This window comes from Pantherophis guttatus, chromosome 2 (genome assembly GCF_059756535.1).
Source record: "Pantherophis guttatus breed Tessera chromosome 2, ASM5975653v1, whole genome shotgun sequence".
NCBI classification, from domain to species: domain Eukaryota; kingdom Metazoa; phylum Chordata; class Lepidosauria; order Squamata; family Colubridae; genus Pantherophis; species Pantherophis guttatus.
In genome coordinates, this window is record NC_142064.1 from 119,173,844 (window position 1) to 119,192,886 (window position 19,043).

The following is a 19,043-nucleotide window of genomic DNA, read 5'->3' on the forward strand; positions in this document are numbered from 1 at the left end:
GCTTAATGCTAGGATAGGATGGGACTGACCAAATTTATAAAAAGATGGCTTTGACCTTTGACCACAATTGAAAATGACAATTATAAAATTATAAAAAACCTGGGAAGCAAACTGAATAAAATATAAATACTATAAAGTATTTTATAGCAAGGTCTCATTGTCCTGTGTCACTGCCATGGTTTGTAAATTCTACAAGCCAGTTTGGGAAGTTTCTAACCATTGCTCAGGGGAGTCAGAGAGAGGGCAGGACCGGAAGGTGATTTCAAGCTGGGAACAGAGCAAGCTTCAGCTGCCAGTGGCTTGTCCGTGTTCCTGCCTCTTCTCCTTTGCCAAGATTGATAGCTTAACTATAGCTGACAGAGATCCAAGAAAGCCTGGTTGAAAGAAAAGTCAGGCTCAGGAAAAGCAAGAGATCAGTTCCTTGAACCTGCCAAGATACAAGATTGCCACTGTCCTTTGTTTTATTAAGTTGCAATAGTACTCCATTGTCAAACGCCAAATGCTGCATTGAGGAATTTTGTCGCAGGTGGCTCAGGGAGGCAGAAGAAAGGACAAAAGACAAGAAATGGCAACCTTATAATAGTAAGATCTTCAAACCTGAAATACCATAGGGACCTCCTTTAAATATTCAGTTATGCAACCTACAGTGATGCTGGGGAAACCAGTATCCTCAGCCCACAACAGGACTGTTCAACTTCCAGTCAACCACTATGCCTTCTCCCAGCATCTAACAAACTATAGATGAATGCTGATCTTCAACTTCAGCAGCTGCTGGTGAGCAACATTGAGATTTGCAGTTCAGCAACATCAGGGTAGATACAATTTCGTTTCTCTTAAACTATTAAAGATTCAAGAATCAAAGATTCTTATTTTTCACTTTTATTTTGAAGGCAGCGCTCAATATGATGTGATTTTTGGAGGCCACGGAGGATGTTCTGCTTAGATGGAGCTTTGAGAGTTTTGATTTCTTTCTCTTTTAAACTTTGGCATACCTTGGTACTCAGAATATAAAGCACAAAATGAAAAAGCCAGTGTTTTTATTTGGTGGCAAGCCTAAGTAACTAATCATATTTATACAACAAGGCATTTTAAAATTTGGAACAATTAATGTTTTGAGAGCCATTCAACACCATCCAGGGTGACTCATATTTTTGTTTGAGTAATCAGAGTCCATTTTCTACATAATAAAAGCTCTGCAGCATAAATGGCAAACAGTGCATTTGCCCGATTCTAGGGGTCCCATCTTGAAACATCTCTGCTCCAAAGGTGGGGTGGAAAGTAGATGCCATTGAAGGTGAATGACAAAACAGTGTATGTAAAAGCTAATCCACCATGATAACAACCAATTTTTTGTTCTTTAGCTAGCGGGTCAAGTGAAACTGTCCTAGTGCCTAGAGGCTATGCGGGCCTGGCTAGGAAGGAATCCCATCTATCCTACCAAGATTGAGTGGGTTTTGGGAGTTTTGGGACAGCCTGGTTCTGGGGATATTCCATCTTTGACATTGGATGGGGTTGAATTTCCCACTCAAGCTTATTATGGTGCACACTTTTTCTGGATCAGGCAGCCTTTTGGTCACTCATGCCCTGGTTACTTCACAACTCAGCAACTGTAATGCACTCTACATGAGGCTGCCCTTGAAGATCATCTGGAAAGTTCAACTGGTCAAGAATGTAATGGTACAGACTATTATGGGCATCTGGTTTTGCTTCTTGTTTCATTTATATTCATTTTAAATGTTTTGGTATATTATGAGGTATCAACCTGAATGTTTTTAATGCATACTATTACTATCCATTTCAACCTGACCATTTCCAAGCCATTAGTATATAATAACAATAATAGCAACAACACTAAAAAAACAGACATATTTATAGAAAAAATATTTCCTGGAACATAATATGCAAAAAAGATAAATCCACTAAGCAGCTGCCACATGATATCCTTATATGCATCTATGTTGCATTATGAGCAGCATATTTCCAATTAGCTGAACCCACAATTTTTTTGTAAAAAGATGCAGCATCCCTGCTGTTAGTTGAGAAAGCATGATATTCAAAGAAAAGGGGCAAAAGCTCAGGCAACCATTTGTCAAGATACCAGGTGGGACTAAAGCAGCTTGGGTAACATGATGGAAGAGTTTCTACTTTAGCTACTTAAAACACAAACCCAGAGGCAGCCAAAGGTCTAACAGTAATGGTTAATGGCTTCGTTCCACCTTCGTAGGGGGATCAAATGGAGTATTTTGCAACTACTGTAATTTTATTCACCATCTAGATGTGAAATATAAGAAATATGTTTATGTTAGATCATTTTTTTTGGGACAAGGCAAAATTCTTTGCCTTCAATTCTTTGATTTGTTGCTTCTTTTCTCTCCCAGTTCTTTGTAACAGGAGATGTGAGTTGCCATAGCCAGCCAGATTTCTTTATAAAGCAGCACTGAATACCCTCTCCATTATAACCCTAACATTTCTAACACCTTAGCTTAGCATGGCAAATGAATGTCCTTTATAAAATGGTGAAGAGATAAAATTATCTAACACTTGGCAACAGCCTATGAAGTATAGTTCAGGATTGATACTGTCAAAGGGCAAAAGTCACTTGGCATATCATTAAGTTGTAAAACTGTTAAGATATGATAGGCACTACTTTGGATTTTAAAAATATTATCCATAAATACAGAGATAATAAATGTTGAAGGCTGATTATTAAGTTAGACATTAAACAATGGCTTTTGGTGACTCTACATGGGCTGCATCTTAGGTAACTCTTGTTCATTCCTCCTACATTTACCTCAGAAATTTCAGGTTAGAAGAACCAACGCTCATCATCCATCAGGGAATATTCACACAGGTTGAGCTGTTCAAAATATAAGGCAGACCGACTTCTATCAGATGCTTCAGATGTCCTGGACATCAACCTCCACAATCTGTGACCAAGGAGTTGAAATCCAAGATATTTGCGAGTATCATGTTTGGACAGGATAGTCTAGACTCTATAGAGATTTCTGGTTTTGGAGTGACGTTTGGGGACAGGAATATAAATCTCTTTATGAAATAGAAACAAAATTTGTGGAATGCTTACATTAAAAAAAAAGGTGCAGGTTTAAAAATGTTTGAAAGGAGATCCTGTAACAATTTGTTCACCATGTCCGTTATTTTGAGTCTCCAAGAAGCATCAATACTTATCCACCAGTACCTAAGGAACTACCAATCCCAGAGTCTTCCTTTCCTTACTCCAGCTTCCAAGGAATATGTTTGACTCAGAAACATTCAGAGTGATACTCCATTTGTTTAGTAAGAGTATCTCTTGTTTAGTTTTGATCCTATTTCACCCATTTTCCTCAAGATCAGGCAAGAGAGGAAAAAACTTCAGAGAAATCCAAGACACTGCCAGAATTGTTATGAGGCAGCAGCAAATCCATGCATGAAGAAGAATGTGTGTTCTCAGGGCTTATGTCACATGAAGTGTGACTTCATAGCCATTTAAGAATTATCCTCCCAACTCTAACATAATCTGTTTATGCAAGACTCTAAATTCAAGTCTAATAATAGCCCTGACATACAGCCCGCTAATATTACAGGTGGAAAACAACTGAGGCTACTTTGGATTTCCAGCAAAACTTCCACATCTGGAACAGTTCTTGGACTGCCAACATTTGTTTCTCCCCTTTGATTCATTCGCCTTTACCCAACAAGTCTTGGTTCAGCTTCAATGGCTTGACTTCAGGGCATCCTTCATTTTCAAGTTGTGAAACGAGTTGGCGTCATGGTGTTCCTCTATTTCTGCATGCACTTCCTAGGGAATTTTTTTTTTTGGTCTGTGTCTAGCCAGGTTTATAAATCAGCATCATCATCTTAGCTGAAGACCTAGAAGATGGCAAGTTTCAATTCTAGAGTTTGTTACAAGGTTGGAACCTTTACCAGCTTGGTCAGGACACTAACATATTCTAATCACTCCTCCTTGCAGTGCTCCAACTTATTTTTGTTCATTAAACTCCTGCATTTTTCTGGTTTTCAATTTTTCATTTTAAAATTGTGCTATAGCTTTTGCTTCTTGGTCAGGCGGGATTTAGGCGGGTCAGGTTTGGATCTTTAGCACGGTGTTTGCATCATTTTGTTTTAAAATCATTATATGCCCAGATGATATTAAACAGACTTACATTGTCCTCTTGCAAAGCGATCAGCTGCACATTGAAACTGAGGGTCCACTGCTTTGCTTACTGCTGTGATGACTATCTTAAACCTTCTACCTTTTCCCTCCAACATAGCGCGGTCTTAGGTTTGAACATAAGATTCCCATAAAGGTCGTATTTTTCTCATTGTTTACTAGGGGGTAGCCAATTCTGTAACTTTCATCCATGCCCCAAAAACTACATCTCCCAGCTCCACATTGTGCCATTCTTCAGTTTGATGCCTGGGGTCACCACACAAGGTCACCCACAACCTACCAACTAGGGAGAGCACAACAGAAGCCTGCAGATATTCTTGCTGAAGGCTCAGGGAGCTGCCAGCACTACGAGACCTGCAGCTGCTGACCCAGGCTGGTATCGATCCCCAACCCCTTTGCTCCTTGCAGTCTTTGTGCCAGGCACAAGCTGTTCCAACAGAAAGGCAGCTTCTCCAGCTCTTTAACACACAATGAGGTAGGGTTGAATCTTCTGGCCTTCCAGGAGTTGCAGATGTGGAGTCCTGCCTCCTATTTCTAAAATTGGGACAAAGAAGCTGGACTGATCAGTTTGTGCTTTGGCATGTTTTTGCATTAAACATCGTGGTTTATATTTGTGAATCAGTAAGGGGAGAAGAGGTAACTGCAGAACAAATGGAGAGAGCAGCAAAGAGGGTGGAGGAAGAGGCAGGCTAAGGTCACCCTTATAGGTGCCAATGAGGAGACGAAAAGAATGAAGAGAGCTCGGAAGCCATAATTGCAAACCAGTATTTTGAGGGCAGGAAGGGCCAAAGATAAACAGAAACAGGATTATTTTTTTAATATCCACTCCCATAGAATATGTTCCTTAATACGTCCATTTCTCAGAGAGGGGAAAACACACCTCCTGCGGTGTGAAAAAGCGGAGAGAGTCTCCTTGCTCCCAGGGCTGCAGGCCAGGATCTTCCTCTTAGGGGGAGAAAGAACAAGCATGCAATTGAGAATACTCTCTTGCCTCGCCAGGAAGAGATTTTTAAGGTTTGTGACTTCTGGCTGGGCTATTGCTTGTGCCATGATAAATCACCTGGCAGAGCCTGCAAAAACAGATCAACTTGCACAGATAGAGTCAGAACAAGCAGAGTGTCTCTCTAAAACTTTCCACTGGAGTTGTATGCTTTGGAAGTCTAGGTAGCTCTCCTGCAGTGATGCGGTGCTCAGCCTTAGGGCTACCACCTCCTGCAAGTAGAAGTTATTCGTTAAACCAACCCTGAGTTTTCAGGAGGGTGAATTGGAACAGTGTCCTTGGCACACTTTGTATTATGAAAATGCAGCAAAGGTAGGAAAATTCCCCTTCTGCTGAAACCCTCATGCGATTGATGTTTGACAACAGAAAACAAAGAGGATGAAGACTAGCAACTCAGGAATCCTGATCAGCTGCTCTCAAGATAAGTTCAGATCAAGTCTAGGAGATGCCAGCACACCCCCTTATAAGTCAACATGGTTAATACTCAACTTCTACGTAAAGGTAGAATAATATCCCTTTAAAGAAGATAAGAAGTCAAACTAAACCTGTCACTTGTTTCAGACATCAACTAATATCAAGGACAACACCCCTCCCCCTTAAAGTCAAGGGCAACCCTTTGACTTCTTATATCTTAATCCTTAACTTTAGCCTTACTGAAACTCCAGATGTATTAGGACCTACATACCTCCAAATCCCTAGGCAATACAGCTGTTGCCTTACATATTTGCTATGAGTAAACGCATCCAATCTACTGATTTTTGAAATACTGTCTCAAATATTGCAGAATGAAGCATGCCAAACATAAATGGCCCTTAGGGAATCATAGCTCTAGAACCTCTGTAGAAGTAGAAACTCTATAGGAGAGGTTTGTTTTTCAAAGACGCAACTTCATTATTACTTTTAAAGTCATCACAAAAGCTCAGAGAGCACCAAGGACCCTTCATCATAAAAGCTTCCAGAATTGGATGGGACAAAAATAAAATCATTCATCCTGCAGGAGTTACAGTTATTTTATCTCCTTATACTTTGGGCTTCAAGCCCTCAACCTGCCTGGGCAGACCCAGGCAGGGAAATGCAGAAGGGAAACTCTGATTCATCAGGGCAATCAATGGAGCCATCATACTCATCTAAGAGGCCAATTTTTTGGTAGCCCTTGGAAGTTGTCTTCTTTTATTATCTTCAGCAGCAGAAGTCCCTGGAGGGCACAGCATTAGGCAAGGAAAAGGTAGAATATTCAACCTTACTGTTGGGAACTGTAGAAGAGTAAATGTTACTGTGTTATTACTTTTGTTTCATGTGTTTGCTGAAAATCGTTGGAAAAGCATGTTGCTTTTATTCAGGGATTAACCACTAAATTTTAGCAGCATGACCTTATACTTTTTCCAGTAGGCTTTTCATTTCCCTTTCACTCACACCGTCACCAGTTATTTCTTGAGTCTTAACCCTACCGGTATTTCTTTCTTTTTTTTTAATTTCTGAACCAGATAGAGAATGAGACTCGGTTCAGCTCCCTTTTACAATATACTTGTTATATTAGATAATTTATGTAGGGTTATATAATGTTTCTCTCTCAGTGTGCAAAGAGAAAATTTCTGCTGCGAACTGCAGGTAGACATCAGGAAAATCATCTGGCCAGTAAACGCTCAGTTCCATTCAGTTGCCCTGATTCCACCCCAAATAAAGGAATTAAAGGGTCATAAAAAGAAAAAAAAATGTAGGGTTATATAAATGGAGTCACTTCTTGGGAGAACATCTTAGAGAAATGCTTCCAAAGACGCTCCAAACTTTCAATAAGAAGTCTGCGGCCATCATGTTTTTACATTTAGATCACAAATTCTACAAGCTGAGAATTGCTCTCAATTTTTACAAATCCTATAGATTCTGATGCCTTCCAGATTGGCCAACTGAAGAGAGTGAGATTGGGGAAGTGGCCCCATGTACCATGTATCTGCTCTAGGCCAGCATTTCTCAACTTTGGAATTCTGGGAATTGAAGTCCACACCTCAAAGTTGCCAAGGTTGAGAAACTGCTTTAAGCAATACTACTGGGAAAGAGCCAAACAGTACTTTGTTTCAGTACTTGTCAGGAAGCGGAACAGAAGTTTTATACCACCCTCCCAGCACACCTTGTTTTTTGTTGGTGTAAAGGAGTTCTACAGGTCTTTCATGCCATGTTCAGAAGCCTTAAATTCCCACCCCACCTCTATGGGAGAAGGTGTATTCCTAAGAGAGTTTGGATTTTTCCTCTCCCTCAAACTCCTTCCATTATAGACTTAGTTAAATCCCTCAACAGCAATTATCCCCATTCCCACCCCCCCACCCCCCAATTTTGCCAGTTCCCCCTTTTTATTCCATCTTTGCCAGAACTTCCAGAGTTCTGCTCTTATTAGTCTGGGACTGAATTGCTTTTCTTCGCTTACAGGCAACCTTGTCACTTAGATGGGCGCCTAGCCAAAGACTATACACAGTAGTAGCCCTTGTGGCTCCAGGGCATAATTAATGGCTGTAAAGCCAAGTAACTTGGACAAGACCCAGATGTTGAGTTAAAGATGACAATACACAAACAGTGCGGCCAGGGCTGCGGATATGATGGGGAGGAGGAGGGCAGACCCTTTCCACCTCCAAGGCAGTCAACAGGGGTGGTTTGAGTTTAGCCAGGAACAGGCAGGCCAAGAACCCAGTGGCCCCACAGTTTTCTCCTCAAAACATACCTTCAGGCCCACAAGGTAAAACACTTTTTAGGGAGTGGAAATTCAACCCTCCCCTCTCCCTTCACAGGACACACCAATAATACTGTTCCAAAGATTTAATAAGAAGCTTTGTACAGTCACCTTTTATTTCGCATATTAAAAAAAAATAATAAGAGAGGGTATGGACATATGGCCAATCTTTCCCCTTTTCCATTCAGGCACACAAACTCAACATGGACTCTTCAGCCTAGAATGGTGCAGAGAAATGGCCAATGCGTGGCAAAACAAATGCAGCTGAAAGAGGCAGGCCCTGTTAAGAGTGCATGCTGAAATAGCCAGGCAACCTCCCCAGCACAGCACCAGGACATGCTGCTGGCTCTCAGCCTCCATGGATTCTCCTTTTGCCCTCACCCCTTCTCCACCCTACCCTACCTCCTGGAGAGTCTCCCAGGGATACAGTGACAGGCATCAGTTGTCTCTTGCCAGCAGACGCAAGGAAGACCCACTGTCTGCTCAAAAGCTATAGCAGCATCTGGGGGGGAGGGGAGAGTTGTTTGGGAGAGGGGCAGGAGCGGATAAGAACTAAGGGTTCAGTTAGGTCCCACCGCCAGAAAAAGACAAATGTACAAGAAGGAACAGGATGGAGACTGGGCAATCCAACCGAGACAGGAATCATTCGTCCTTCTTATCCTTTTGGCCTTCAAAAGTTGCCTGAAGGGGAAAGAAGGAAAAAAAAAACCAGACAAAACATTGATTAGAACAAGAAAGGCCTTTCTCCTATTTTACAGGCAGATTGTCAGCACTCAAGAAGTGTAAGGGCTGAGCCTTGGTAGTACAGTAGTCTAAGGCACCCTGTTATTAAGCTGGTTATTAAGACCAGCTGCCTGCAATTACTGCAGGTTCGAATCTTGCCAAGGCTCAAGGTTGACTCAACCTTCCATCCTTTCTAAGGTAGGTAAATTGAGGACCCAGTTGTGGGGGCAATAAGCTGACTTTGTATAAATATACAAAAGGATGAAGGCTATTGCTGAGCACATTGTAAGCCGCCCTCAGTCTCCGGAGAAGGGCGGCATATAAATCAAATTAAAAAAAAAAAATTTGCACGGTTTATTCTGCAATCTTTCTTAGTAAGGAAGAGGAAGCACTGCAGTGCTCCACTCACCAGACTGACTGCGAGGCGCAAGTAATCCAGTCAAGCCTCTATTTCAGTTTTTTGAGACAACCTCAAGCACCACTCTATAGACTTCCAAGCAGCCAAAGAGGCATTAAGAGTTACCAACTTAACTTGGTCAGAAAGCTGAATTCCACAGTCATCACGTGTTATACATTTTCCAGAATCAAGACAGGGGAAATATACTTGTGTTTAAAATGTTCCCTGAACTCCTCAACCATGCTAGGTAGTTAGTGGACACTCTACAGTGGACACCTAGAAACTAAATACGAGCCCACTGTCATCTCAAAGCAGACAATAGGCCAGTCATAAAAAACTCTGCAACATGAAATATACACAACAGATTGACTCCCTGCTGGCCAATGACGCAAGGGCTCCATTCAAGTCATTGTCCTTTGTATGCTGCAAGATCACGAGTTGTTCATTCTTGAGCACATCATTCTAAGTGTGTCACTCTGGCTTGTCTCCATGACATACGTGCCTAACGATAGTTACTGCAAACATGACTTACGAAAGTGGTGCTGCTGCAGGATATTCCCATCAGCATTTCTTTCTCAGCAATGCCAAACACTGACAAGACTTGCCAGTTCAAAAAAAAATATATATATGACTCAATAACAGGGCCGTGGGTGAACAAATACCTCATTACTAGGCACAGAGGTTAACTTCTTGAACAAGCCGGTTTTTTATCCCATCTTTTAAAGAGGTTCCTGTTCTTTAGAGCTTTGAAACTAGAGATAGTCCTCACTTAATGACTGGTCACCTATCCTCCAGACGTTACTTAGGACCTGGTCCTGGAGTTCCAATGGCTGCACACACCTCTGCGGTCTCGCAACCAGTGCCCTTTACAGGTGGTTGCAGAGTTAAGCACTAACGTGACCACGATTTTTACCTATTTCTGGCCTTTTCTGGCCAAAAAACACTCATAGGAATACGGGTAGTCCTCAACTTACAACCACAATTAAGCCCAAAATTTATGTTGTTAAGTGAGAAATTTGTTAAGTGAGTTTTGCCCCATTTTACGACTTTTCTTGCCACATTTGGTAGGTGAATGACTGCAGTTGTTAAATTAGTAACACGGTTGTTAAATTAATCTGGCTTCCCCATTGACTTCGTTTGTCAGAAGGTCGCAAAAGGGGATCACAAAACTCCGGGACACTTCAACCGTCATAAATTTAAGTCAGTTGTCAAGCAACTGAAAATGTAAATCTCGTGACTATGGGGATGCTACAATGTCATAAGTGTGAAAAATGGTCATAAGTAACTTTTTAAAGTGCCGTTGTAAATTCAAACAGTCACTAAACAAACTATTGTAAATAAAGGATTACTTGTACATGGATTCACTTAACAACCACAGCATTCACTTAACTATCAGCACATTCACTAAACTTTTTTTTTCTTTTTATGACCTTGTAATCCCTTAATTTGGAGTAGAGTCAAGGCGATTGAATGGAGCCCAGCATTTACTAAGCAGATGCCCTTCCTGACACCTATGTGGAGTTCACAGCAGATATTTTCTCTTTGTGCCTTGAGAGATTAACATCTGCCACTACCTAGGATTGAACTCTCAACCTTCCAAGTAGGAGGTGAGCGTGTTCACCACTAGGCCCCCACACCGCTCACATTCACTAAATGATGGCCTCATTAAAAAAAATCATAAAATGAGATCCAATCACATGCATGCCTTAACTTATGACTGTCATGACTACTACTTGTGATGAAACCAAAAGAAATGATGGAGGAATGGCTGAGTAATATTTATTTGGGGAAGAATATGAGGTGGATGATCAGCTTCTGCATCATATATACTTTCTGTTTCTTATCACCTCCAAAGAAAAAAACTAAACAGAACTATAAAGTTAGACAAAACTACTCAGTTTACTATCACTTACATACCTATTACAGAACGTAATTAATTAGCCTGCACACAACGCTTAACAGGAATGGTGTCACATTCATAGAAACCCGTTGCTACTGTATATTCCAATGGAGAATGGATTACACTCCAATTGGGAGAGATCCAAGATTTATACTGTTCTCCACTAGATGAAACTGCTATTCGTGCAGAAGATGTGTAGCCATTATTTTGTAGTTTTAAAAAATCCCCCAAACCTCCACAAATTTTAAAGGTTTAATGTAATCAAAATAACTACTAAGCAACCGAAGCAAGCACTAGCCCAATGTTGAAAATCAGCCTCCATGCTTCAAGCACTCACAATAAACGTATCATTTATATCATTTATAGAATTCTATTCTATTCTATTCTATTCTATTCTATTCTATTCTATTCTATTCTATTCTATTCTAATTATTATTATTCTATTCTATCATATAAATCAGTGTTATCCTCAGATGGTGGTGTGAGACCAAGACTAAGAGAGAGAAAGTAGACCAATTTCTATCAAATTCATGTCACAAATGGGATTTGGTCTAGAAACAACCCAGTCTGCAAAAGAATCCTTTTGATAACGTGCCACAATAGCACACCGTCATTAAATCGTATTTGTGAAGCAGACTATTCACCAGCCACACCTGCATGCAAATTCAATCAGATCAAATTTTCACCTTAGAGATTGTGATTTTAAGATTAGCCCTTTTTGCATGCTATTATATGCATTTTTTTTCCTGAACAGTCCTTTTGATGAGTCTGAAAGGTTAGATCAACAGAAACACTCACTGGATGACTAGAAATACTTAAGGCAACTCTACTTTTCTCAAGTGTTAAGCTCAGCCATGCAATAACTTGCTCAGCCCAGCAATGGCTCAAGAGGGCTAAAGCAGCTGTCGTTGAATTCCGCTTCTCAACTGACAGTCTTATTAGCATGACACCTATGACTACTGCAATCTTACTCCACAGGAGATTTGTTTACATTGCACAAAGGGGCAGGAAGACTTCTAGGCTCTATCTGGGAGTGTTCCTAGGCAACTTGGAGACCACAAGAAGGAACAACCTTTAGTTTAAAGTACATAGCTGCCCAGAATAATTTCATTGTGAGATGGGTGGCAAATAAATTTAATAATTGATCAAACAAATGGCCAGATTAACAGAGTTGAAAGGGACCTTATAGGTCATCTAGTCCAACCTCCCACTCAAGCAGGAGACCCTACACCCGTGATGGCGAACCTGTGGCACGCGGAGCCATATTAGTGGGCACGCCAGCCCAGCTCTGATTTTCGGGCCTTCTGGGCCCACCAGAAGTAGGGAAACAGGCTGTTTCCTGCCTCTGGAGGGCCTGGGGGGAGTGGGGAAGGCCCGTTTTTCTTTCTTACTTTTCTCCAGATCCTCTCTATTTATCTGGGAAGGGCGAAAACAGCCTTTCCCACTCCTTCAGAGGCCTGAAAGGCCCCATTTCCCAACTCTGGGTGGAACAGGAAGTGACGTTTTTTGCTGTCCCCAGCCTCCAGAGACTCCTAGAGAGGCTCCTAGAGACTCCTAGAGAGGCTCTGGAGGCTGGGGACAGCAAAAAATGTCACTTCCTGTCCCACCGGAAGTTGGGAAATGGGCCATTTCAGGCCTTTGGAGGGCCTCAGAGAGAGTGAGAAAGGCTGTTTTTGCCCTTCCCAGATAAATAGAGAGGATCTGGAACCAGGTAAGAAAGAAAAACGGGCCTACCAGGCCATCATGTGCCAGGAGTGGGGGGGGAGGGGTTGCGCGCGCATGCGCGTGGGCATGTGTCCACGCGACCCTCCCCCCCTCTCCTGGCACACGATGGCAAAAAGGTTAGCCATCACTGCCCTATACCATTTCTGACAAATGGCAGTCCAATCTTTTCTTGAAAGTCTCCAGTGATGAAACTCCCACAACTTCCCAAGGCAAACTGTTCCATTGGTTGATTGTTCTCATTGTCAGAAAGTTCCTCCTCATTTCTAGGCACTTGTATAGTTTATGGTATTTCTTCCAAGTTAGTAGATATGACAGCAATAGCCGGCTATTGCATTTCAGGCAATATCTTGAACCATACAGCCACCCAACCAGAATCCAACTCTCTACTCTTCCGTCACTCTCCAAAGCTTTGAAACACTGTGGCATAACTAGGACACTATGCCCTGTATCTAAAGCATAGTCAGTTTCAAGTGTAAGGGCAATGAAGAAGAGGAAAGTAAACAGGGTGGATAAAAATCAATGATTTTTTTTTAAAAAAATCAAAAAAATCAGATTTTTTTAATTTAAATTGGATTTTTTTTTATTTAAATCGGATTTTTTTGATTTTTATCGAATTTATTTTAATAAAAAATTTTTGGGGTAAAAAATCTATTGTAAGATAGTTTTCTATTTAAGATACATAAATAATTTAGTTTATTCAGCATGAAATGGAGCTTAGTTATGTAGCATGAGGCTGTATATTCTGCAACACTGGGACTATCGGTGAGTCAACAGTGGGTCAAAGGAGTAGCAGAAATGACAGTTGCTCTTTAAAAATTATGATTTAAATCGAGTTTATTTAAATCAAGCCTTTTTACTAGTGATTTAAATCATGATTTAAATTGTGATTTAAATCAACTCGATTTAAATCAAATCCACCCTGAAAGTAAATAAAAGAGAGTATATGTTTCATAGGATATTCAGCTGTTATAGAAGAAATCCCTGTGAGGCCACATGTAGTTTCCTGCCACTCTTAGCTCCCTCTTCTCCTCCACCACAAGTCAACAAGCTTCTAACAGAACCCCCTACATATGAACCAAGGAATTCTGCCAGGACTAAAGCCAACCTTGTGCCTCTATAGCCCAGGGCTCTCCAACCCTGGCAACTTTAAGACTTGTGGACTTCATCTTCCAGAATTCCTCAGCCAGCTTTGAAGCTGAAGTCCACAAGTCTTAAAGTTGCCAAGGTTGGGAGAGCTCTACTCTAGCCAACTCCATTAGTTGGTATTAGAACAAACCAACCTGTTTCATACTAAGCCATTGTGGCTTATTGGGATGATCCACAAAGGCTTTCTAATTCCACAAAAGACGTAATCATTATCAACTACAGCAGACATATCAGCATTAAGTGTGAACCAACTATCGGGGAACAACATTAAATAGAATGTAAGTTGTGGCTACAACCAACAATATCCTAGGTAAGGGAGCCTCTTGGAATCCCAAGAATATTTGCCACTCTAGGTTATTAAAAGCAGAGCAATGTTCCTCAGGGTTGCCAGTCTTCAAAGACATTTGAGTATCCACATATAGCACTATTTTTAGGCTTCTGGCAAAGCAAAGCAACACTCAGATCTGGAAGCCAAAATAGATGTGCTTTGGGAGTTACAAGGGAGGGAAGAAAATAATAACAGGTGGCTGTAGCTGATACAATCAAGACAGCAGCCGAAAAAGATCTGCAAAGAGGATTTATACAGAAAATGCATAAAAGTACTAACTATGCTCACAACAATTCTGATGATACAGTCTTTGGGATCATGATTTTCTGAAGGACTAAGCTATCGTTAGAGAGAAAAAATAGCCCTGAAAATGAACTCCTCTTAAGACTAAGGCGGCAAACAACAAATGATCACCTCTAACTATACACGTTTTATGTCCTCTATGGTATCTGCAGAACCCCAGTTAACAGAAATCACTATGCCCATACAGTAGCAAGAGAGCCAAAGAGCGGTGTCTCATAAAGTTGAAACGCTGGGCTGACAATCGGCAGCCTCGTGTTTGAGATTCGTTGCAGCCGCCGGGCAAGATGAGATCCCATCATACACTCCAGCTCCGTCAACCCAGCGATTTGAACGTGGATGACTGCAAGTAGATAAATGAGTACCACTTCAGTGGGCAACTTAATGGTGACATGAAAGGAGCCCCCAACTTGGCATCCCCCGGGTAACAGTGACGTCACCAGAAAATCCTTTCACCCTGGAAGCACTTTGGTGTTTCCAATATTAGCAGAGAATCAAGCCAATTAAAATGCTACATCTCCGACTCCTACACCCACAGAGCACATAATCTCAAACAATTCACGCAAACAAGGCCAAGACTCCTCCCACCAGTGTAACTCTGAAAAAAGATGAAAGAATGATCAAAAAGGCAGAGAAATCTTCCAAAAGGATGCTTCCTAGGATGCAGTCTCTTGTTCAACGGAGACTATGATCATGATCGCATCCCAATGAACCAGGGGTGAGATTGGAGAAGAATCCCACAAGTTTTGATAGGGAATAAAGCCTACCTTAATGCTTCAAATCAGGAATGGGGGAGGGCAAGGGAGAAAACAGGTTTTATCTTATTGGAAGATGTATTCAGCTTTGTCTTAAAATTCTTGGATCCCAGATAAAAACAGAGTGAAGTCTTTCTAGTTGAGTCAGGATAGTAGCATGAACGCTACTTTCAAACTATCATTGTGGTGAACAATCCAGCCACTTGCTTTCCAATTTAAGTCTAGCCTCAGTACCCTTTAAAAAACTGAACTCTCACATGCTTTGCTCCCCTCCGGGAACAAAAGAAAACACCTAACACTCCTTCCTTAGGCTCCACCTGCCTTATTCGGCAGCTTCCTTGTGTGCGCTATGGTTGCACTTCCCCACCCACTCACCTTTATCAGCTGCCAGGTGTGGCAGCATCTTATGACTGCTTACGTGCTGCCAACATGGATGTTTACTGGGCCAGATTCCCAGGCACTCCCCACCAGGTTCCTCTGCAGCCAAGGCTGTGTTGCATCTGCCTTCCTTGTAGCCACTGTGTGGGGATGAGGTTACCAAGGCAACAGAAGCCTGGGTTGGTGGTTTTTGCTTGCTTTTTTTTTTAGCTCTTTGCAGTGCTGGATCTGCAGATTAACCTTGGCTAAAACCAACTTCTTCACAGAGAGAGAGAAGGGAAGGATGGGAAAGAGGAGCCTACAACATTTCACAGGTACAGCAGGATTCAAAGAGGATAGGGAAAAAAGGCTTCTAAAGGCTTTTAGAAGAGATCTTTTTTGTCTCCTAAAAAACAGCAACACTTTTGGCTGCATAGAGACTTGCTTTAGGAAACAGGGGGAAAACAGGGCATTTGGAAGTCTCACTGCCTGTTCCCCATAAAGGGCCTGTTGAAGCTCTTTGTCTGGGCCACCCACTTCCCAGCGTTTCGGCTGCCTTGGGATTGGAGGAGTTGACTTTCAGCACACCCGGAAGTCATGTGCAGTCTGACCTTGTCTGAGAGCTTGGAAGACACCAGGAAAGTCGCACCTGCTTGTTCCCTGGGTAAAAGACCACTGCAGAATCCAAGGGTTTTTAGATTAGATCCAGCAATTGAAAAAGATCCCAGGGAAAGGCAGTTGTGAGCCTATTCTGCTCTGTAGGAAAATGGAGAGATTTTAGGACAGGTTCCACCAGAAGACATTTTATCTTGGAGCAAATGAAGGCTAGTTGAAGACAAAGGGTGAAAACTCAGAAAGCAGATTTGGGATGGGTCAAGATTCTTAAACGGAAAACTTTTAGGAGAAAACAGGAATCCAAGACTTTGGGAAGGCTCAGAAATAAGAGGGCTAAATGATCCACAAGGTTCCTAACTCAGTTCTCCTGAAACCTTGAAATCCAGTCAGCCTGCATTCCTTTTCTGGACAAAGATGAAGTCACCAAAGGCGCCTTTGTTGCTCATCACCAGAGAAGAAGATTCATTTATGAAACCTTTTCCTACATCAGGGGGCAGGCACAAAGCAGGGAATGTACTGCCATTTGGGATATCTATTACCCCCATCAATGGGGGTTAATAGCTGTCTCAGAGTATTTTACTCACTGCAGTTGATAAAGTAGTTGTAATCTCTCATAGGTCACTACGTTCACATTACCAGCCGTTTATTTATTTAAAAGATACATTTAAAACACTCAAAGTATGAAAAACAAATAGGAGGAAGACTTAGTATATGATGGCAGATATGACATTGTTGCCGTTACCAAAACTTAGTGGGATGAAACCCATGATTAGAACATACAGCTAGAAGGATTTAAATCAGTGGTGAAATCCAATTTTTTTTACTACCAGTTCTGTGGGCGTGGCTTGGTGGGTGTGGTGTGGCTTGGTGGGTGTGGCTTGGGCTTGGCAGGGGAAGGATACTGCAAAATCTCCATTCCCTCCCCACTTCTGGGGCCAGCCAGAATTTGCCGGTTCTCTGAACTACTCAAAATTTCCACTACTAGTTCTCTGAACTGCTCAAAGTTTCCACTACCGGTTCTCCAGAACCTCTCAGAAGCTGCTGGATTTCACCCCGATTTAAATTGTTTAAAAGAAACAGACTTAATAAAAGAGGAGGTGGAGTTGCATTATATATAAGAAATTGCTATACTTCTAGAGAAATGCAAAAAAAAAAAAAAGATGAAAATCTTCTTGAATGCATTTGGGTCAATATAAAAGGAAAAAAGAATGGCACTGCCATAGGTATATACTACAGGCCAAACAAACAAACAACCAGAGGAAATAGATGGATTTTTTGCTAATCAGTTAGTTCAGGAAGCACACTACAATAGTAATGAGGGACTTTAACTATCCTGACATCAACTAGGAGACTCTGCACCTAATGGAAGATCAAACAGGTTGCTGATAAATCTAGCAGGCAACGCCATCTCCCAAAAGATAGAGAAGGGAACTAGAGGGCCAGCGATATTGGACTTAATTCTTAGTTACAGAGATAAAATGATAGAACAGATTAAAGTTGGGGGAACTTTGAGAGAGTGCAACCATGTCATGTTGGAATTCAACATAATGCAGATACAAGCAATAGGACAAAGTCCAGCTGGTGTCTTAAGGCTTTAAGAGAACCGATTTCAACAAATTTAGAGACAACTTAGGAAGGATTCCATGGACGAAAATCTTAAAGGGGATAACAATTCAAGGAGCTTGGGAAAATTTAAAAAATGAGATTATAAAAAGCAGTCCTTTCACTGAAAAAGAAAAATAAGAGATCCTAGAAGAAACTACCATGCTTACGTAACTCTCTGATAAACTCAAAGACAAAAAGGACAAGTATAAAAAAAATGGAGAAAAGGACAAATAACACCAGTATATAGCTCAAATCTGCACAGATGAAGTCAGGAAAGCCCAGGCTCAAAATGAACTAAGACTTGCAACATATGTCAAAAATTTAAAAAGTTCCTTTTAATGTGTAAAAGGAAAAAAAAATCAGCCCACTAATGGGAGAAGATGGCAAGGAGGTGACAGGCAGCAGGAAGAAAGCGGAACTGCTTAATTCATTCTTTGCACCTGTCTTTACACAAAAGCAAAAACAGTCCAGCCTATCAAAAACAGTATTGTAAAAGGCAAATTAAGAATACAAATCAAAATAGGCAAGAAAATAGTAAGACAATACCTATCCACTCTAGACTAGTACAAATCAGGACTAGATGGATTACATCCCAGAGTTCGGAAGGAACTGGCAGACGTGATATCGGAATCACTGAACAATATCTTTCAAAGATCCTGGAGCACTGGAGAACTAACAGAGGACCGGAAAAGAGCTCCAATCATCAAAAAAGGGGAAAAAATGGATCCAGAAAACTATAGACCAATCAGCCTGATATCAATACCTAAGAAGATCCTGGAACACATAATCAAGCAATCTGCGAACACCTAGAAACAACCAGAGTTATTACTAGAAGCCAACATGGTTTGGCAAATGCAAATCACACCAAACAAACTTTATTGCATTCTTTGACAAAGTGACTAAATTAGTGGAGGAACTGAATGTTGTGGGTTTACTATACTTGAACTTCAGTAAGCTACTTGACAAACTACACCACAGCCTATTTTTTGTTAAGATAGAAAAATGTAGGATTAGACAGCATTTTGTGTTAAATTTAAATTTACCGACAAAGAAATAGAGACTAGTATAGCTATTTCAAGCTGTTTGCTAGTCTCCCTTTGTTTCTTTGTCGGTAAATTTAAATTTAACACAAAATAAACTGCCTGCGAAGGCTTCTGGAGTGGGGCTGAAAGGCGAAAGCGGGAGCAGTATGCTCCGTCCCATATTTGGGTAAAGCAGGTTGCCCTGATAGACCGGTCTCACAGGAAAAACACTTGATAGACAGCATTATCACCAAATGGATTTGCAGCTGGCTGACCCAACACA

The 19,043-nt window shown here is 41.3% G+C and overlaps 1 protein-coding gene across 1 annotated transcript in view; it reads right to left on the minus strand.

The window, feature by feature from the left end:
• Positions 1–7,958: 7,958 nt before the first annotated feature.
• BCAP31 (B cell receptor associated protein 31) overlaps positions 7,959–19,043 on the minus strand; it is a 50,663-nt gene continuing 39,578 nt past the window's right edge. Inside the window, exon 8 of the mRNA XM_034434179.2 lies at positions 7,959–8,568. Within this exon, the coding sequence (XP_034290070.1) occupies positions 8,530–8,568 (39 nt within the window). The 3' untranslated portion in view covers positions 7,959–8,529. The remainder of the gene's footprint in view (positions 8,569–19,043) is intronic.